Raw genomic sequence first — 23,189 nt, forward strand, 5'->3', positions numbered from 1 at the left:
CTCTGTGCTGACATGTCTTTCTTTAAAATAGAAGCACAGATCGCTACGAAGCCAATACAATCTATCTCTAATGGCTTCCTCCCCTTTGATGGCCCTGATGTTTAATCAGAGTAAGAGCTGGGTCTCGCTTCTGCTGGCATCCATTAATTTGGCTTCTCTTTTTCATTTGTTTGTTTTTTCTTTTTTTCTTTTATTGCCCTAAAAGCCAGCTGGCATTCAGCGCCCGCCTGATTGAGTCCTGTTCAATACGAAAGCAGCGACTACATCGGAGATAAACGACTCACAGCCACAACTGGTCAATGACTACACTCACTGGCCCAAACAAACAGGCGGGGTAGTTATCATAGTTCCAACTGCTTCATCAAAAGGATGATTCTGCTCCACCTACTTCTTCATTTTTCAATTAACTCTCATCATTTTTTTTTTACATTGAGTTGGCATGCATGGGCCCAATTGCCTTTATCACCAGTATCATCTATTTTGGCTGTCACAGCCATCACAACACATTCGCTGTGGACATATTTTAATGGAGAAGCCAAACACATTTCAGTGCCCAAACTACATCAACAATAATGTCGAAGAGTTGAAAACTGGACATTAGGTTGGCTTTTCTACCCCGAATAAGATCCATTAATTTCACAAGTGCACCAAAATTTGTCACTGTCACATTTGGCATATTTCTAAAGGGAACTTGCCACAAGTGATGCCAAGGAGCTATCCAAAATTCACTTGTTTACTAGCAGATACAACAGCAGATTGTAGCATAAATCATTGTAAGAAAAATTGCTCGCACTGCTATAACAGATCCAGAAGGAGGGAGATCAATCTTGTGCGAGCGGGCCAGCAAAGATTAAGTAAAGCGACACAGAAATTATTGTAGTGCATCCTTTAATTCGGCAGGAGCTATATACAATATGGTGCTGCATTTAAAAAAATGTACCTCAGCTTTGTCATTACAGTGCTGACAGCCATCATTCATGAAAGATGAATGCACTGACAGCTGTATAATAACAGATACAAACTGAAGGAGGAGATGGAGTAAAGTCAATTACACTCACAGCAGCCACTCATATTGGGGGTAATTAGATAATTTAAAGGAGCAGTGTGTAGGATTTAGGGAGCTCTATTGGCACAAAGGGAATTGAATATTCATAACAATGTTTTCATCAGCTTTTAATCACCTGAAACTAAGAATCACTGTGCTTTTTATTAGCTTAGAATGAGCCCGTCATGTCTACATAGGGAGCAGGTCCTCTTCCAAGTTGTCATGTTGCTCTGCCATTTTTCTACAGTAGTGCAGAATAGACAGACCAAACACTGCCTCTAGAGAGAGCCTTAGCATTATTTTGTGTTATCTGAAGGCCACCATAGGTTCTCCTACACGTTTGAAAAGGGTGTGGTGAGGGTAAGGATATTTAGATGGTTGCAATCTACAAAATCACTGCTAGATGCTATTAGTTCTCCACACTATGAAGCTTTTTTCTTAAAAATCAAATTTTTCTTTTGTTTCCGAGAGTTAGTTGATAAAATGGATCTCTTGTCCATGCCTAACATATGAAGTTGGAGATGGTTAAGTTAGCTTAATACAAATACTGGAGCCAGGGGAAGCTGTCCAAAGGGAACAGAATCCTCCCCTGAAGCCCAGTGATTAACACAGCGTATCTGCTTTGTTTAATCTGAACAAAAGTGTAAACTGTTTTTACAGGGTATTATGTGCCAGACTAATTCTTGGATTGGAAGTCACTGCATTTTCCCCAAAATGTTGAATGAATTGAAGTGCTGATGAGCTGAAGCCATCAGTTTAGCTTAGCATACAGACTGAACGCTAAGGGAAACACTGAGCCTGTGAGTTATATGCTGTAATTGACCCTTCACTAAGCTCCACCCCTTTGTTGTTCACTCAAAGAGGGACCTTCAATACCTAGCGTAGCAAAGAAAACCAGCCTAAAATAGAGAAAATCTGAAATGATAGCATGGGAGTCTATGGAGCAGAGTTGTATAGTTGTCAGACCCTGCTCAGAGCTGGCCAAAGCTATGCTATGATTAGCTGGTCTGCGTTTAAGGGGCGAGACTTAAAGAAGTGTCAATTGTTTTATGGCAAATAAGAGATGGGCGTACTTCAAGGTTGATTTTTTATTTACCTCTTAGAGAGGCTTTCTTCTATATGCTAAGCTAGGCCAGTTCTGCAGGCTGCTTATATACAACATATATACTTCAGAAAGAAAGCGAATAAGAGTATTTTCCAAAATGTTATCCATTCCTGAAATTACTTTTTGACCTGGTTTTGGTCAATTGTCATATTTCCATTAATTGTTTTTGAAGGTGTCAGACCAGTAAATGATTGGTGCCAACACAAGTTGGTGGCACCGTTAATTGTTCCATTTCTCTGAAAGATACTTGAGGTAGCATAAGTCATAATGTAATTTGAAAAACTGCACAAATTTAAAATTATCAAACCTGTTCAGAGACGAGACCTGCAGACCCTCCACCTTAAATATTTCAGAGATCAGAACACACACATTTGGTGATGCTACAGACAAATGTGAACTATTTTTCATCACCATTTCAAGTCTCTTTAGTTGCAAATATGTTTGCTCCTTTGGAGTCATTAATGAGCACTCTGCAGTAAATATTGCAGAGCTAAATGAGGATGGTTACTCATCAGTGAATTAAGTGACTGGGCAAAAGGGAAAGGAGTTAGAACGTGGTCCAAGATACATCAAGTCAAGAACCTGTCAACCTCTACTTGCTGAGGAAAAACACTCACCCTCTTCGCCTATGTCATTAGCTCTAGCTGGTCTCCCCACGATCCTGGCGTTTTACTAAATGGGCCGGTGCCCTGACCACAAGAGCGCTGCTCTGGGACCATGTCAGAGCCGTCACACTACATAGAGCCACACCATCAGTTCCAAGGCTGAGTCACCGGAGCCGGTCCACTACGTGACTTGTCATTGCTGTGTGAAGATGGACCCAGTCATTCGTGTCATTTAACGACGCCCTGTGGTATTTCGGCACAGAGAAGAAGAAGAGTTGTGAGAACTACAGCGTCGCCTTTGTACAAATCCAAATCTCTTGTGTCCCATTTTATTCCTCCGTGATACGTTGGAGCTTGATCCATGTCACATTACGCTTAGAAGATCCGCAATTCAGAATGATAAAGGAGAAACAAAACTGGCGGTGTCCAAGTTCACTTTGTAACCTTTACATAATCTGTCCTAAAGCCTGTCTCTTTTTCTACACAGCGAGCCTGAAGGCAGCCACATTCACCATCTTTCCTTTGATAGTGCAGTAGCCAAGCATTTTTATAATGAAATGCCTGTAAGGTGACAGATAAGGCCCCTCTCATACTTGTCAGTCAGCGGCTTTGCCCTGTGGAAACTTGAAGCGTGAATCCAGAGTACATGACAGTTGAGTCAGGCTTTTCTTCAGAACGGCAGGCGAGAATGAAAGATTGAATCGTATGTGTCTCAAAGTGCTTGTGTCACCACAGTGAGATTACATATTGGCCCATTCACTAACCCTGACACCCACTCACCACAAGTATCTGATACCACTTCATGACGCATTTGACATTAGCATCCTGACAGTCTTCTTCAGAGGGCTATAAAAGGAAAGAAGGGGGGCTAACTTGAAACATCTGACCCTTTTCTTGGTTTTTGCTTATACAAGATGTTACCTAACAGGCTGCGTAGCTAAAAAAAAAATCATACCTTAGCATCTGGCTAATCGCAGCTAGTTTGTATCTAGAGATACACACAACCAAAAGGCAGACAACAGAAGGGGTATTTTGGACATAATTGGACTGACAAACCACTGCTAGTTTTGCTCATGATTTACTGTGGCACATTGCTGATGAGCCTCCCTGCAGAGCCTCTGCAGCTGTAAAATACAGCAGTGTCCAGCCATAGTGATTGCTTGCATCACGGCAAATTCCTTCCAAGGAAGAGAGGGGTCTTATCTTCAATGTATTCTCAGGTCAGCAAAACCTTCACATTTATGATAAGCAAAACTCTGAACCGCAATCAACAGCAGCATCACCCAGTGCTTGAACCGTTCCCCTCAGCCGGATCGACCGCCAGCACCACTGCTTCATTCTGACCCCTTGTTCTTTTTCTACTTAGCGCCACAAGAACATCAACCAAGGTCAGGCTGTAGTAGTAGTAGTACACGGAGGAAAGGTGTGCGTATGTGTGTATGTGTGTGTGTATCAAGAGGACGTGTGTGTTGGAGGTAAGGGTCCTGAGGCCAGGGTCGTGGCTTGATTTCATGGACTCGGTGCAAGCACGGCAAGGTCAACATGATGTCGTCCAGCTGGCACTGAGCAAAAAATCAGAGGTGCTGATTTTTTTTTTCCCCCCATGTTGCACTGCTGATGTGGCTGCTAGCTGCTGGCTCCAGCTCACTGTTCCAGCAAGATCAGCGAGAGGAGGAGGAGGCTTTGTGTTGCCTGAAAGCACCCCAGTGCTCCCTAGTGGACATGCACACATGAATGAACACACACACGTTTGTCTCCATCACTTCTGGGGACATGACATTGACTTACATTAGACTTATTCACCAGTTGATGAAACTTTACCCTTACCCTAACCTAACCTTAAAACAAGTCTTCTGCTTAAAAACTGATTTACATAATGAAGCCGGAGATATTTTGTCCCCACAATTCCAGCAAGTCCCTACAATGTAACTGTGTAAACAGATGTATGTCCCCACAATGTAAGTAATCCACACACAAACCCACACCGGGACGTACACACTGACATGAGCACATTCACAAGGTGCTCTTTCGCATTCACATTCAAGTCCACACCCACACATACTGTATGCAACCATGGCCAAGCTTGTGCAGAAGTACAAACACAATTGAAATGCTGATGTCTGAAGACAAGAGATGGGAAATGTGCCAGACCTTTCGACTCCGCACAGTTCACACCCAAAAGGGAAATAAACACTGCAACAAACTTTATTGTCAGTTTTGTTTTTCAGCTCAAATATTAAAAATCAATTTGCAATGCTTACAAACATAGAACATGCTAGTGATGAATTAACCTACTGGTTACACAATGATTTGTGTGAATAAGGGTCAGGGTCCTCTTTGGTAACAAAAGCAAGCAATATTTGTACAAAGTAAATGGGGGAAGAAACGGATTAAAAACGACCCTGAGAGAGGTCCTCGAATGTCCAAGGCAAGAGATGGCCAGGCAAGCTTATTTGTATAGCAGCTTTCAAAACATAAATACAGTAACAAAATATCCAGAATAAACACAAGGCAATACAAAAAGTCTCAAATGAAATCTATTAAAAAAAAAAAGCCAAAATAGAATAAGATTAACAATGACAGTGCATTTACAGTGCAGTGCAAGATATGAATAAAAAAGTGTCATATCCAATCATCAAATGGTTCAATGCACTTTCTTAGTGCTTGAATTGGACCTTAGTCACCTGGAGATATGATAATATAAATCTGTGTTATCTGCATAATAATGGTAAGATATGTTGTTGTTTCCCACAATCCATAAACTAGTAGGAGCATATATGTGGACTTGGAATTATAATACAGCCTCAATTATAGTTCTGTAACTGACTTTGAATAGAAGTCAATGGTTTAGATCAATAATTAACAATTTGACTTGTAAGAAATGTAATATAGATTAGAATAGTCAAAATACTATGATAGACATGTTGGCTTGGAATTAAAACCCATCAAAACTAAATTTTGTAGATTGGTAATTGAGTATGAATAGAATTAAATGGGAATGATGTGATTAAGAGTCAGAACATTTCCAAAATATAATTTCCACTAGTGAAAACTAAATTGCTGCCTAACATACTGATTAAATGTTATAAGGGCTTACCACGAATAGCCTCAATGTCAGTGATTTCATATAAATATTTTAAAAATGATATGTGGATAGTTGCTCATTATTGTGGTCATTGTTCCTTTTAAAGAGTAGTTTAATAACCACATTTTATAGAGCTTGTGGAAAATAGCCTGTGAGTAAAGAAATGTTGGGTATTTGCAGAAGATCTGATGCATGCAGTAAAAAAAACAACATTTTTGCAAAGCCTGTAGGGAGAAGATTAAGGCTGCAGGAGTTGGATTCCAGATATTGCATGATTTTATCCAAGATTTAAGGGCTGATAGGATCAAACTGTGTTATGCTATTTCAGTAGTTTTAAGTGGATGCAAGGACAATGCAGATCCTCCATCTGATGTGGAGGAAATTTTTTAGCAAATGCGTACATATTATTGCATGAGTTTGTGGGTAGAAGTTTAAGGGTGACTATCACAGGAGTTTGACAGCCTGTCAACAGTAGCAAACAAGGCAGGTGCATTATTGTCTTTGGCAGTGATGTCAGAGAAGGAGTGCTTTGAATTTCTCTATTCAAAATGATAAATACTAAGGCTTTTTTTTGAGTCATAATGCACCTGGGGATTTTTTTTTTATCACCACCTGCGTTCAGCTTTTCAACATTCTCTATTGTTAATTTTTCCCAGCCTGGCATTTCTCTGGTGCTCTTTTTTATTATCAAAGACTACCTTTACCTTAGTGAGAGTGAAAGCATCAATAATACTGAATACTGAAATTATCTACAAGATCACTGACTGAGACCCGAGTGGGGCAGGTGTGGAAGGTAATGCCTGAGTGAATAATTAATTGATGTTTTTGATGATTCTGAAGAGCTCTGATTATAAAATTGTGTGCACAGAAATAGAGAGATCTCAGTAAGAGGCAGGGATTTTCAGACATCAGTCCCTGTATCCTTAGACATGATGGCACCCTTGGAGATGATGACAACCAGAAAGTACCCCTATTGTGTGTGGAGTTCATAACATGGAGGTGTCATTCCAGAGTTAGTTATCTAGATTATAACACAGTTCAGGCCTATAGATGTTCACGAATACTGCTCAACGTGGGGAATTCAACTGAAGACCAATGTAATTAAAAGAAACTAATTTTTCATAGGACATCTGCTCGTACTGGGTAGAATTATTAAACAAAGTGGCAGCTCCACCGCCTTTCTCCTGCACTCTAGCTTGTATCTGTTGCACTGTTGTCTGGGTCTAACCAAGTTCAGTTATAAACATAAAATCCAGATTGTGCTTGATAATTAAATCATCAATAAAAATAATTTGCCTGCCAAATATGTGATATTTAATAAATCTAAATTAAGTCTCTTAAAAGCATTCATCTGCTTTTTATTTTTTGTCAGTGCTGAAGACAGACTGTGGTTGACAAGGCATTGATATCAAATTTGATTAATTTTGAGCATTAGTTGAGTGCATCTTGTTCATTGTACGACTTATCACAGCAGGAATAAGAGACTGAAGACCAGAGTCTGCTGCTGGGCATTGGTGGGGACCACCGCCTACTAAAATGACTGAGCCAGAAGGTTAACAGAGAAGCTGTGAAGAATGATAAAAGCAGTTTGAAAGACAATTAATAGCAAACCCACCACCCATTGTGAATGAGTAGTTCCATTCTGAAATACAGTGGCTCCATTCATAAAAATGATTGATTGGTTCCAAACAAGAAGTTATTAAAGAGAAAAAAAGGGTATTGGCTCATGCAACATGTGCATTGAGAGACCTATTGATCATTGTAATCGTTGCTCAGTTCCACACTGTGGCCATGAACAGAGGACTGCCTTGTGCTGTGACAACACTGTAAGAAATAGGGGATAAAATCAACAGTCCTTGTGCTGTGCAGAATAATAATAATAAAGTTGAGTCGCCAAGTGAAGAGTTCAATTATGTTATTTGCATAACTAGGACAAAAAATAACCATCTTGACTGGCAACCATAGACCACAGAAGCCTCTTAAAACTTATATTGTCTTAAACATGACAAGCACTAACCAATAACTTTCTCAAAATTATGTACATATAGCATCTAAGTAGGTTTGGCGCTCAATGGAATCGTATCGTTGTAAAATCATGTATCCTATTATAATATCACACAATTACACTGTCTAAATTGACAGTAGGTAGCATTTACTAATTCAAAAAATAATGGTGGAGAATAATGTGTAAAGGCCCACTTAGTACCAAAATGTTTTTTCTTGTAGTGTTTTCCAACAGCAGTGTGCAGTGTGTTCAGCTTATGTTCTGCTTATGGGAATACTCCAGTGTAGTTCAATCAAACTATTGTCTTAATCTGAATATATAATTTGTGCGCCTGCACGTAAACATAGTCAGTGTATAATTGGACTTTCACTTGAAACTGTTATGTTCAATTTGCACTTATGTTCTAAACTAAAGCAGAAAATTCTCAGTACATTTCATTTGTCAAGTATGGTATATACCCGGGATTATAAAAATAGGTTAAAAATGTGGTTATTTCTTATAGACTATTTATTTATTGAATTATCGCACATCCATAAAGTCAGGAGGCTTGTGAGGGATGAGATTTTTTTTAAAGTGTGTTTCAGATATCCTGAATCCTACATTTCCCATAATATAACTGATGACATAATTAGGGTTATTTTCTCAGACAAAGCATATTTCGAGCTTTAGAGGACAACACTTAAACTCAACCTTCTTTAAAAGGGACAGTTCACCCAAAAATCTAAAATACATATTTCCCTCTTACTTGTCATGCTATTATCAATCTACAATGTTTTGGTGTGAGCTGCTGAGTGTTGGAGATATAAACTTGAAGGATAGGGATATTTAGCTTAGCTTAGTTTAGCTGTAACTGAAGTATTAAAATTATTATTTGTTAAAAAACTTCAGTGACTTTGCAGAAGAGTGCTCAGCGAATTTAAGGCTCACTTCCTCTATTGAACTGCAGGTCAATGGGGCACATCCTACCCTCATACTGAGCAAGGCTCACTTATTCTATTTGGCTATAGGTTAACATGTTAGAACTATATCAGGTTGCAGGCATACACATAGACCTCAAACAGGGAACTAAGAAACATACATACAAGACACCATAGGCCTCACAAAAAGGGAAGGTGTCTAGTTTTGAAATTTCACGAAGCATCTAGTATGTGTTGGCTACTGCTTCACCATCCTTAATTGACCAACAAAGTCCAACCTACTGTCAGGTTGGGTCCCACACCCAGAAGAAAAATGTGAATAGAGGAACTTGTTGGCACCCTGACTGGTGATCCTGGTGTGGACACAACAGAGACCAGAGCTGCTCATTGCATTTGGCTTTTATTCTTTCAATAAATGGTAAACTGTTGTACTGACTAAGTCCTAAAAGAAGTCTAGTACTGGTTGGTAATACGGATGATTTAGTTTAGACGTGCGCCCAGTGTGCTCCGAACATATAAAAACGGAAAGTGCAATAATGTTTACAAAATATCTCGCTGATTTATTTTCCCTTTCATACATCATACAGCGCCAATTACTTTAACTCATAATATATTCATGTAACGAAAAGCAAAATTACATGAAATACAAAAATGAATATGGTTCATACAACTGTATTCAGTTGTTTTGAGTCTTTTGTAAAAAACCAAGTCTAGAACAAACGAACCGGGGCAGAGTGCGGGAGACTTTAAGAAACTGTAGAGATGGCTGCCTTCTCTCCAATAAAATGGAACACCAGATAAATGGCACTCAGCGTGTGGTGCTCAAAGGGGAAAAAAAACACCTGAAAACCATAACAGCAATGTCTATTTCCAGAAATGACGTCCCATTACTCAAGATAATCATCAGACCTTGTTGCAAGCAGTTCCATGTGCAAACTATTCCTTTCTATGATAGTAGTTACATGAAACTGCTCACAAGATGGACTGTGAGTTTATCAAATGTATTATTTGTGCCTTTGAGCACCACAAGATGAGTGCCATCTATCTGTGGTTCAATTATATTGAGGAGAAGGCAGACATCTCTCTTGCAAAAGTCTCCAACACTCACACTAAAAACATCTACATTGATAAAAAGCACTACAGGTAAGAGAAACAGTTTGTATATTTGATTTTGGGGTGTCGTGTACCTTTAAACTTTCCTTGGCTGATGTGGTTGGGTTGTTTGTATGCGTGACTGTTGCTGAACAAAGCCGGACTGAAACTATTTGTAACCCCACAAGCAAAGCCGAGCTAAAAATGACTGAGACCAAGTTGAGACTTCATCAAACTTTTTTTCGTCAGTGCACTCCTCTGTGCTCCAGCTGAGAAGATAAGCCGTCTCGAGGCATTGGCGAGTTCAAAAACAGCAGCGGAAACGCTCGGGATTCACTTCCAGCGATCTCAGCAGCCGAACAAGTTGCGCTTCCATCCCTTGAGCCTGTCAAGGCCACTGAACATGCTGGGGCTCGTGCACCGATAAGCCACAAACAGCGTCTCTCATGGCACTGCTGCTCCGTCTCTTCATCTTTGTCTGTGCTACCCTCTCCGAAACACACACACACACACACACACACACACTCAAGTTCAGCCACGCCACAGGAATGGCTGGGCCGCTAGTGAATCGACATGCCAGCCTCCACTAGGTGAATGGACGGGGTGGGGATGTGGGGGTATGGAGGTTTCAAGGGATAAGTGGGTTCAGTGAGAAGCTGCTCTTCCTCGCCCTTTCATGGCGAATCATATCCCATTAAGTGGGTTTTGTCCTGTGATGAGGATGCTGCTGGCGCTCCTCAACAATCCCATTACAGATCATAAAGGGAGCTGGGGATGTGTCCTGAGAGCACTCAGGCTGCTCCTCTAAGGCAGCCGGGCTTTGTGTGTACGGCGACTGCGCCACATCAGTTAATGTCTTTTTAACTCCAGGTGAATGTTGGGAGCTTTTCTTCAGACTCGCCACGTTCCCGTCTGATGCTCTGTGCTCAGTGGTTAACGTCACAGGGACTGGTTTGATTTAGCTCAAATGTGAGTTTGGCTTAAGATGTGTGAAAACCAAGAACAGCCTGACAACAGAGAAAAGCTTTGTGGTAGTGCTTCACTGGACTGGAAAGACAACGGGTGTGTTACACTTTCCTTAAAATGCCTCCTTCCTTCCTTCTTTATACAACCCTGATTCCAAATAAGTTGGGACACTGTGTAAATTGAATAAAAACATAATGCATCAAAAAAAAAATTGGAATCAAGTTTGTACATTTTGCTTTTATCTTGTCAAACAGTGTAAGAAATAAAAAAAAATAAGGCTGAAAGTATTCCTCATGGAGCCCTGAGGAATTAAAACACTCTCCTATCTGGATGTATATTTTTAATACCACTCATTATAGCTGCACTAATCAATATTTTTATATTATACTCCATTAAATTGTGAAAGGGGTCAGTTGTAGTGATGAACCCAGAAAGAGTTAGAACCAAATTCTGCAGTTCCTCATCAGCTCTGTACGGGCTGTTCTTCTTTACGAAAAGTGATGCATTACAATTCATATATAACACATGTTATAGTAAGTTAAGAGGGGCAGCTTATCACAGAACTCTCTACATCCCCATTGTATCTGTGTCCTAACCTTAAACTAGTGGTTTGGTTGCCTGAACTTAACTAAGATGTTTATGTCCCTAAACAAAGTCAATAAGAACTCCAAACTAAACATCGTTTGTCAATACCACCCATAACGACTCATATGAGCGTCTTTTGAAAATGACCCATATGAGCGTTTTGCTGCTCACTGTGCAGTGGAGAATTCTAAAAAATAGCACACATATTGTTATACATAGGCATACAGTTCGCGGTTGTAAAAAAGACAGTTTGGACAGTAAATAAATGTACAAAAATGCTGAAAGTGAAGGTAGACATAAACAAACGTCATTCACGAACCGTGAGTCACGGAAGTTACGGATGTTACGTAAAAAAAAATAAAACGTTTACTTTTGTTTTTATATAGGACAAGAACCCTGTTCTTCTGGATGTACGTCTGCCATTTGTTTGACCCCTCCACCTCCCAACAATACCAATGAAAAACAGAGACCCTTATTTTGAGGGATTTCATTCAAAACGTGTTACATACGTTTTCGTAAGAAATAATTTAAACCTGTTTATGAGAATACAATAGTCAGAAAGCTAAGAAACTTGAACATGACCCCTGGCTATCAAATCATGGCTATCAACAAGACATCAGCTAGCTGGTGATGCATTTGGCTGCAACATATTTATCCCTCAGGAGTGTGTGGAGACCAAAACAGAGCCGAAAGACATGGGATATCCGACTTATCCCATCCGTCAAAAGACAGATTTTAGCTTGCTCTACTGCCCACAAGTAGCCATAATAATAGAATAAATGCTGCTTTAGGTTCCAAAGAAACATGAAACATTACTCTGTAACTTCTGTTAGTTCAGTATTTACACTGTTCAGCAAATACAAAAATATTTACAGTCTATATACATCATAAAGGTTTTAAAGTCAAAGAGATTTATGGCCTACATATGCCCTCGGCTTCACATACCGCTGTTTAGTCGTTTTCTACATTTGCTGTGCCTTATGTTATGCTCATTTAAATTCAGATACTAATCTAGAAGATGAGACTATTTGAGACCGAAGGCAAATTATTGTTACAAGTCTGTTTACTTCTGCCTCCTGCTCTCATCCACTTTCCTCTCTACTCGTCCTCATTCCCTCCAAGTTAGTTACTGACAGGAAACGAGTGAGGGAAGAGAGGACACAAGCAGCAGGAAACACAGATGGCTACACAGAGACCATCATACATTTTTATTTTTCTTGGGAGATATGAAAATATTTAAGAAAGATCACTGAAAGTCAGAAGTTTACTTACATGCAGTAACAGTGGACCAGAAATCCTCTTTTATTATTTTATATTGTGTATAATTTGTATTTTTAGTGATACAGGCAGTGAAAATCTTGTCATTACCAAACATGTTAATTAGTTTTGTTATCTCTAAGCTGTTTTTGCCCACAATCTCAGAACCAATCAGCCATCTGATTGTGATTTAGCCTCTGAGGGCAATGGCAGATATTTCGGAGGTGGGCCAAAAGTCATTATATTCAGTCTAATTAGCAACTTGAGACACAAGAATGGAGTTGGTGTTGAAAGAAGAAATATATGACCACATTGTTTGTCTGAATATGAATGCAAATGCATTAAAAAAAAATCATAAAAAGTTAAATCATTGACAGACAATAACCATCGTGTTCTGAGACTACATTTCAGCCAATGCATTCTACTTCTTTTGCTCTCCACATGGACTGTGGAAATGTGACTGGTTACTACTAGGGTTGTAAAATAAAAAAAGTTGGAAACTTTCCATCGGTATTTATGGGAAGTTATGGAAATAAACGGGAATAAACAGGGTATTTACTAAATTGAACGCAACTTAAATCAGGGAAATTATATTTTAGCATAATTTTGACTAAAACAACCAGATTTCATGCAAATTATGGACAAACTCACGGAATAATAACAATAATAAACTTGTTTAATACAGCACTTTTCAAAAGAAAATAATGGAATGACAATTCAGTGTGCTCTTAACCATTTGTTTAACATAACGTGCCATCTAGTAAGCTCAGGAAATAAAGGAAATTAATTATTAAGTTCCATGAAGCTTCATTTGACTTCACTTAAACCAAAACCCTGTCCCTTTGCCTACAGATTCTGCATTCACATGCAGAAATCTGTTTATAATCATTATTTAGGATGCGACTATACAAACTGACTTACTGAGTTTTGAGACCTAACACTTAATTTAATTAGAGTTCAATAACTGCCTTTGCAAATTATGTATTTACACCAAATATTTTATAATCCCGATCCAATAGCTCTTTCATATTTACATCTGGTTGATTTTTATTTAGACTGGGCCAGGGAGGATTTTAAAGCTGCAGATTGTTGTGTGCAGGATATCTTACTATGTGTATCAAATGTTTTCATCCCCTTTAAATCTATATAGTGGTAAAAAGAATGCCTAGTATATTCATTTATTTCACAAAAGATGACACAGCTTGCTAACAAAGCTAGGAAGGAGCTAAATTGGACCTGTGTAGCACCATGGCATTTAAATTGGCAAGCACATACAAAAATAGATATCCACATAGTGTACAGTACATAACTTCCAGAAAAGTGTGACCACTCACTTATGCACATTATTTATTTCTCTCATTATGGAAGTGGAGCATCTCAGGGTATGAGCTTCACATTCAGCTCCTGTACAGTATACATTCCTCTCCACACCTAGCTCTGAGCTAAACTCCTGCGTCGAGGCCTCTTATATGCATCACCATTAATCAAACAGGCAGCTTGCGGCTTTTTTGAAAGAACAAAAAAAGTGGCATAAATAACTAAAACATCAGGGAAAAGAAGGGAGAAGTAAGAAGTGAAAAAAGGGGGAAATCATAGCCAAAGTCACCTTGACTGCTTCTAATTTACAAAACAGTGACACAAGCATTAACTACAAAGAGGGTGATTAATATCGTCAAAGGCATTAGCCGCTGTTTACATTGTCAAGGTGTTTATCTGTGGCTCCCAATTTGGCAAGCTTCACAATTTCATATTTTATTCTAAGTATGCCCGGCTACAGAATGCTAACAGCTTGTCTTTTTGGGCAACAGTTGCGCTCCCCGAGCTCTTGAGCTGGAGCCAACTAATGTGAGGGCCGGTGCACAGGCCGTACATTTCACCAGCTCAAGAGTCCAAAAATAAATGATTTCTTCACTTTGTAAAAGTCAAGAAGAATCAGCCGTCTCATTATACTGACAGCAGCCCGGTCGAATGTGACCGTCATGAATGAATTTGAGCAGGTTCAGGGGGCATCTCATTAAAAGGCACTCATTTTTTTTAACCATCACACCCGACATGGTGACACTGAGAATTGCTGTTTTCTTCACTCGGGGGCCAGCAGACTAGAATGGCTGCAGTGCTTGATAAAGGTCTTCATGGGGATGTGTATGTGGTGACTGTGCAGGGCTGTAATGATGTCATCACTGTGCTTAGTTTGCACAGTCAAGCAGCAATGATTTTTGAGCAACGCTTCAAGGTGTTTATATCACAGATGCTGTGAAAGTCTAATTATTTACATTTGTAAAGACGAATGAATCAATGAATCTAACTACTCCAAATGAAAGATTGACAGCCTGCTGCACAACTACAGTACTTATCACAGACCAACAACTGCTAGTGAGCTGCAGCAGAGCATGTTCTCCCTTTAAATTCCTCACTCTCTCTCTCCTCAATATTCCATTGCTCTGTCTTGGAGTCCAGGGTAACAGTGAGAGCCGTGCACTTGATCATGCTCTGTGCAACTTGCAGTATCGATCAGCTGGGCAGGGTCTGTCGGGGGTTTCGCGGCACGCCACCAACTCCTTGACTGAATTGATCATAGAAATGCATAAATAATAAAGTGGCATGTCATTCTGACTTCCCATTGATTTTCCCATTAGCAGCTGATTGATACAAGCTTTAAATGTCAGGAGTCTCATTGATTACCGCGAGCCCACGCACTCATTCGCAATGTCATGGCACTTTTCCGGTGGCGTCGCAGCCTTCCACCTGGATGGACTAAATTAAAGGTCAACAGGTGCACCCTGTCTTCAAGCTGCATTTCGGCTGTCTTCCTATCAAACAGATGCTCGTGTTTACTCCTGCTGCCTCTGAGAGTGATACCACTCCAACTTCACAGCATGAAATGCCTGAAAGTCCCCTTTGGTCCAAAAAGTGAGAAAACAACACTAAGATAAAAGGCTGGCAGGTTTAGCGTGCCAAATTGCAAGGAGATAAAACCACAGTCTGGACTGGCAGTCAAATGGCACTAAAGCAATCCATTATTTGATCAGACGACCACAGAAACACTAAATTTTGATCATTAATTCTTTGCTGGTTTCATCTCACCAATGTGTGGATTTGTTTAGCTGTTTTCTATCATTTCAATTTTTGTGTGACTTTTGCGCTTTTATTTTTTAAAAAAAATCTCTTTGGACTGTGAAACCTTTTGATGGATGGATTTCATCATTTTCTATCCATAAATGAATCTAAAGATTACTGGAGAAAGGAAAGAAGCATTAGCTGCAAGCCTAGATTCTAATTAAAGGTTTTTTAGGGGTCAACTCCAAATTATTTTCAGTATTATCAGTTTGGGTAAGGTCAGGACTGTGTGTCAGTATGTCAAGATCTCCCATCTCCAAGTCTCCAAACCATACAACCACATACCTCTTTTGTTACAATTCTCAACAGTCTCCTTGTGTTTGTTTACCCATACATCAGCTCCCTCCCATGCACCCTAAGTGGACCTTGTCACTCTTTATACTTTGTATACTCACTTCCTCCTTTAAAAAAAAACCCCATAAAGCCAATTCCGCCACTACAAATATAGGTCGTTTTAAGCTGCTATAAAAACAATACATGGGGTAGTTTTTTGGGGGGAGGGACAGTCCCGGTACAGTTGAATTACTTATTCTTTTAGCCTCAAGAGTAGATTGAAATTGGTGCAGCAGCATGATGTCACTAGAGTTTTGGACATGGAAGAAAAGGAAAACTGCAACTCAAGATTATTTTCTTTATTAATCAATCCACTGTTATATAAAGTAAGGGATTCTGTTTCCCTTTGCTTTATCCTAAAGCCCAGGGTAGGTTTTTAAAATGTTACATTTCTCTGAGCAATAGTCTAAAACCCAAAGATCTTCTGTTAACTGTCAGATATAATAAAGACAATTCTCATTGTTAAAGCTGGAACTATGTGATGTTCTGCATAATGGCTTAAACAATGTATTGATTATTAAAATATTATCAGCTGTAATTAGGATCAGATCTGATTTCCTTGGGTGCTTTCATACATTTCATATTTCAAAATACACCCCAGTGTTTCAATAGTTAATAATGTAAAAAGTAATAATGAATAATGATGAAATAAGTCCCTCCTTGCATTCTTGTTTACAAGTTCCTATAATTACAGTGTGAACATAAAAGAAGTAAATACAAAAAAGCAACAAAATAAACTTCCATGCAGTAATTCGATTCAGAAAAACAAGGCAACCCTCACTTTCTCACACCCTCAGTAAAACTAGTGTAACTACTCTTGAGGCTAATATGGCAGCTCCTTTGTCAGGAGAGGAAGGAAAAAGCATTTGGGACACGGAAAAGTGTATTCATCTTTCAAGGAGAAACCTCTTCTAAAAGGGCCACGAGCAACACAGGGTAAACAAAGTGCCAAGCGTGTAATCTAACTTTTTTAAATTTACTGTTGACTTTCTTTATGATTCAGAAGAAATTGCAATATTTGCCTAACGGCTAAGACATTCGCACACTGGGATTAAGCCTCTCAAAGGAAACGGAAGACTGGGGACGCTCAATAGGGAACCATGAGAGTGTGTGTTTGCATTTGGGGCAGAGCTGAGGGGCAAACACGGGGAGACGAGCCTCAACATATGCAGTTGATGGAAGCAGTCTTTTCGCTCCGGGGCTTCAATCACATCCTGTTAGGCGCTCGTTGTGGTAATGGTGTGCCGAGGAACATCTTAAAGAGCTCCGCGGCAGGTATGTGCAAGTTAATGAAGCAGGGGTCCCCACTTCCTCCCACTCCTAATGCTGAGATCATTTAATGATTCTCCTGCAACCTATTTATGGCAGCGCTTGGTGAACATAACAGAGGTTAATAAAGTAGAGGTCAACTCTTTATCACACCTGCCCAGCACTGTTTTCCCCTCTCGTACACTATAACTCATAGAAGCATTTCTCATTAATGATCTTCCCCATAGGGCCCATAGGGCGAGTAAGTATAAATGTACTGTGCAGAGTTTAATGCCTTGATTCCCGTAGGCACGTTTGCTTGATCGTCAAATTATTCCGGGTGCCATGGCTGGTATTTATTTCATGCTAATAGTCAGCATGTTACCGGAGGCTGGAAAAACAAGTGTAGCACGCACAGTACACAGAGAAATGCCAAACACTGGCCAATCAGGGGTGCAAAGAAGCTGATAGAGCGAGATAATACGTACTGGAGCCGTGAGTTGAGTCATTTTATATGGAGGAGGGAGTGTGTAACACTGGCAGAAGGGAGTATGTATTACAGGATGGGCAAAGAGAGGAGGGTGGGGGTGTTGGCGGGTCTGTCTGTGCATCAACAGTGTGTAAACACAGTTGTGCCTTGTAGAAAACTCATAATATAATAACCGCTTATGATAATAACTGCGACTCTGCAAACAGGCAGCAGAGTAATCTACTAGGAAGCGGTAAAGGAATACAGTGTGAGGCTTATAGAGTCTGGGGAGTCCACCTGCGGTGTGTGAAACCAAAGTCTAGACTTGTGTTTGCTCTCATGACAACTGTCACTTTCTTCCTTTCTGAACAGTGAATGAAAAGCAGGCAAAAGCTCCTTCTTAACAGCTTCAAAAATGAATGTTACATGTCACAGTTGGTGTTGAAGTAAGCTTATGGATAATCCTATTGAGTATCAGGCTTGCACCTGCATATCACACAGTGGTCGTTTTACGACTTTCAATATCCTTACATTTTCTGTCCTCATGCACACTGTGAGAGGTGCATGGTCGTGGGGCCATGGTTTGGTCACATAGGCCTAGTTGAAATAAACATATGAATTACATGTTCCAATATTTATGCATAGCCAATCACAAAATATGGTAAATGTACGCAAAAGTAAATAAAAAATAATGAAATTGACTATAAACGAAAGGTTTTACCCTGCCTTTCTCTATGACAACTGAGCAAACCCGGTCTGCAGAAAAAGACAGTAAAATGTTTTAGGAAAAGCTACTAAGTGGGGCATTGTTGGTGCCCATCTACCATGCATCCAAACAGATACAAATCACTGAAGCACCAAAAAACCTGATCTGATCTTACACAGCCATGGATGGATTACTGAACAGGCCTACTGAGTGCAGGCCCAGAAGTGTCAGGGCACCCCCTGGTCTTCATCTACAAAATATCACTCAAAAAGAACCAGGAAGAGACCTTAAATGACTACAAAGACACATAAAAGTGCTGCAACGAGACACACAAAGACTACACAGCTGCAAAGACACACAAACCAGCAGCAGAGATATAAAGAGACTCACTACGACTATGAAATGGGGCAAAGCAACTACAAAGAGAATCAAGATGGCTACAAAGAGAAACAATGCAACTACAGGGAGACTCCAAATGACTACAAAGAGACATAAACAAACTACAGAGATGCAAAATGACTACAAAGAGGTGCTAAACAGGCAAAATGAAGTAACACACAACAACTTCAAAGACACAAACTTCTCAGCAAGAGCTGAAAAAAAGGCAGTCTGAACAACTATAAGTGTCTTGCTCCTACAGTATGTAGGAGAGGTGGTGGGGCATTCTGCATGTGTGTGCCTAGGGACCCATTGTCTCATAACCCGCAAGTACAGTTTGGTTTTGTCCATGTAGAATAAAGGCACCTCAGTGGTTTTAATGAGAAAGTATAAAATCCAGCTGAGGTCTAAAATCATATCTCCCACTGGCTTCCCACCTTCCAACAGGGCCAGCTGTGTTGGATGGAATGCATGCTGGGAGCTGCAGTGGACATATATTATGTCTCTGTGGAGTAAAAGAAGAACTTGGAATGAGGCCGTAGTGAGTGGGTATTTATTTATTTTGTTTGTTTTTTTCCTGCTATTTCTGGTTCGATTTGGGCACAAAAACAACTTGAATATGTTTGGGGGAGGATTTTGCTGAAATGACAGATGATGTCATTGTTTTCTCCGGAGGACAGTTTTGCAGAAACACGACGTGTCGCTGAGATTTCACTGCTGTGCATGTTTAACCCAGGCAGACTAAGCTTTTTGTACTTCCAAAACCTGTGTTTATAAAGAGCAGGCATGCTGAGCACAGAAGCTGTTTTACACATTCACAGCTGGACCCTCCCCAGTGTAACCAGTCACTGGCCCCTGAGCAGCTCAACAGTTTTAGAGTTCAGTTAAAACTAAAAACCACTTAAATGGTTGTTATGAGAAAAAGTTGCCCTAAGACACAGCTAAGAAGATGACACAATCCACTGCTGGCTTCCCACCTGCAAACACTACCAGCTGTGTTGTTGCAATGCCTGCTGGGAGCTGCAGGGATGAGCCCCTCACATGTGTATAAACCATGTTTGTGTGTGTGTGCATCTGTTGAAATGTACCGATGCATTTAACATAAAGCTGGTTTTACAACGTGTCTTTGCATTTTTTATTTTAAAAAATGCGAGCAAAATGATGCTGTTTTGGCCTTAAACAAAATAACAGCTTCTATGCATTCTGAGTTACTGTTTGCATTTCAGGCGCCTGCAGGGGGGTTCCCTGCTCAGCCGAACCAGCCTCTGCTCTGCTTCTGTGTCTGATAGGTTCTGTTGCATTTTTCTGGGCCAGCCTCCCTCATCAAAGTGATTAAGCAATTACACTGATTGTGCCGATGCTCAGAAGAACGAGGGAAGGACCCTCGAGTATTGAGTGCTAAAGCTTTTTTCGAGATAACGGCTTAATTTGTGCCTAATCAAAATAAAGCCTGTTCTTTTAAATCTCCAACCTTCCTTCAGCGATGGGCGGCTCGGGGGAATGGAGAAGGTAAGAGAGAGAAACCAATAGAGCCCATCTGGGGGCCTTTTCTAACTTGAATATCATTGCATATAGACCTTATGTAATGTACACGCGATGATCAGGCAATAAGGCCTCCTTTTCCCCGCCAAATGAAAAAATAATTAACATTTCAGAAGTGATAACCATAGAAGATGGAGCATATACCCAGCATGGATCCCAACTGGATATTATCAAAGAGTTTGGGAATTAAATCAACATGCAGCGCGTCTCTCTGTGCTGCTGTGGGCATCAATAATAAAACAGGAGTCTGAAGAGTCCCCTGGATCACAGCAACACACCAAAATGCATGGTATTTTCTTCCTCGCGCACACACACATAGTTCAGTCATCATTTTCCCATCAGCCCATTACAAACAGCAGGTCTTTCCTCCCATGTGCTGATATTTCTTCACCGCTCATTTCAGCATTAGAGGCAGCCACAGCATCTTTAGACACACTGGATCCAACATCAAACATTAATCACAGCAGAGCTCCAATCACAACCGTGACGGAGCAATATGAATTGGGGCCTGTGCACGTGTGTGTGTGTGTGTGTGTGTGTGTGTGTGTGTGTGTGTGTGTGTGTGTGCGCGTGCGTGTGCGGGGGGGGGGGGCAACATGGGAAAAAGTGAGAGAGAGATACAGAGGGAGGGAGAGGAAAAGAGGAGCTCACCCCTGGAGGATATCTGAAGGAAGAGGCGGGGGTCTGCAGCGCGTATGGCCGCGGTGTACCGATCCTCTATCCCGGGCACCTGCGCCTTTTTCTCGGGCATGAGCCGGACCCTGAGCCGGCCCCCCTCCGCGCCCAGCCACCACTCCAGAATAGTTGTGAGGTCCATCCCCAGGGTGAGCACCGGGGCCTCCTCGTACACAGACAGTCCCCCGCATCCCGTCCTGACTATATCCTCTCCTATTTCCACCACAACTTGGTTGGATTTCCTGCTGGCTTTCGTCAAGCCCAATTTCAGAACTTTGGACAGCGGCCGCTTGTAGAAGAAGGGGAGCTGTCCATCAGCGGACGCATTCCTCAGTGCTGGGTCCGTAGAGGACTTGGGGTCCACAAAAGTAGCTACGGTTTTCTGCAAAGGTATGCATTGCATTGTCAAGTTTGCGCGCACCGTGTAACATCCGCTAAAAGTCTGGCAGTCGCCGTTCAGGGGTCTTTTTATGAACTCCGCAAGGTAATAGCGCAACAGAGAAGGGACCGCAAAATCCACAGCTAGGGTTTTCCTCTTGAGCCTGGAGTTTATGGTTTGGTTTAAGTCCCGTTTGCTCCCGGTTTCCCCGCTGCTGCCTCCACCACCGCCGCCGCTGCTGTTGATGCTGCCCGAGCCGGCGGTGGGGAGATCCATCCCCGCTGTGGTCCTTGGCGAGGCGCACTGCAGCCCGGCGAAAAATGCCGCAGAACAAACAAGCAAAAACAATATCCTGGTGTCCATGGTGGAGCAATTTGAGTGTTTGTTGAGGAGAAGCACCCCCTTTTTAATCCCACCGTTCTTCTTCCTTCTCTGCTCGTGTCACATACGCAAGCGCAAGATCACAAAGTGCGAATCGATGATCCTGCGGGTCCTGCGCCTTATCGCCGGTGCGCACCCGTGGCAAGACGATCACAGCTGGGCTCTTACATTTGTTTGCCGCTGACTGTTGCTGTCCTCCTTCCTTCAAACGGAAAAAGTGCCATTTCCATCCTCTGTATCCCCCCCTCCACACGCACACGCACCTTTAAAGACAATGCCTTGGTGCGAACGGAGCGAGTCGCTCTCCGGGACGCTGATTGATATGCCGGTCGGGTCCGCTCCGGTGGCTTTCAAAGACTCCCTGTCTCTTGGCACAGTTGTGACGGCGGTACAAGTGGTCTCTCTGTCAGCAGCGGGATGCAGCGTCGCTCTCACCCCCTCCTCTCACAACTAAATCATGAATTCACAAGGAGTTTTTGGAGGAACACAGCATCAATTAAAAATATAATACAGTGTTGGTTAATTGGAAAGCCCCGCGGCAGTCTCTCAGGTTAATTATCTGCTGAGGATCTCGGTGCTCATTTGGTCAAGAAGTGCCGATCGCCTCTGTCATACCAGCACATGCGGTAAAGTCATTCATCCATTTGACGTCAATATAAGCCGTTTTTTTTCTCCCAACACGACTCCCCTTTGCGAGGAAAAAAAAAGCCCCTCAGCAGTGCGCGCAGGAGCCTCCGCCGTGGTGGACGCGTCTGGAGCGCCCTCAGCGCAGCCGTAATGGTGCCTGTATCTTTATTGAAATTACTAAATGCCAGGAGGTACAAGCAGCGCAGCTCCACAGTTTGTCTCCCGTGATTTCTCAATGAATCACCGAGCCTTTGTGTGTCCGGAAATTGGATTGGATTAGTCGCACTCTCCCGGTTGTGTGCAAATCAAATAGTTTCAGAGGGAGGCTGTTTGGGTCTGAGCCCATTTGGCTTTGTTTTATGTTATGTGCAGGGAAGGAGAGGAGAGGAGAGGAGGGGATGGGGGGGGTTATGTCCTTAAAAACATCAGGAAGCTCTCTTGCCATCTTGCCAGTTGATTTTCCGCACAGACCAGCTCCTTAATTGGGAATCAAGGGGTCAATGTTTGGGGCAGGAGGGGAGAAATGCCGGGAAAATGCTCCCTTATTCCCCCCCTCCCTCACCTAAACACACACACTACACCTCTCTCTCCCCCCTTCTCCCTCACTCCCTCTCCCTGTCTCTAAAAGTTGATCGGATGAGACAGCCGCTAGATGGCGTCAGCACATACTTA

General features: G+C 41.5%; 1 protein-coding gene across 1 annotated transcript in view; it reads right to left on the reverse strand.

Moving 5' to 3' along the window:
* alk (ALK receptor tyrosine kinase) overlaps positions 1-22,583 on the reverse strand; it is a 507,772-nt gene extending 485,189 nt beyond the window's left edge. The window contains exon 1 of the mRNA XM_059352649.1: positions 21,107-22,583. Within this exon, the coding sequence (XP_059208632.1) occupies positions 21,107-21,872 (766 nt within the window). The 5' untranslated portion in view covers positions 21,873-22,583. The remainder of the gene's footprint in view (positions 1-21,106) is intronic.
* Between the last annotated feature and the right edge of the window lie 606 nt (positions 22,584-23,189).

The sequence above is a fragment of the Centropristis striata genome, chromosome 16 (genome assembly GCF_030273125.1).
Source record: "Centropristis striata isolate RG_2023a ecotype Rhode Island chromosome 16, C.striata_1.0, whole genome shotgun sequence".
In the NCBI taxonomy this organism is placed as follows: Eukaryota; Metazoa; Chordata; class Actinopteri; order Perciformes; family Serranidae; genus Centropristis; species Centropristis striata.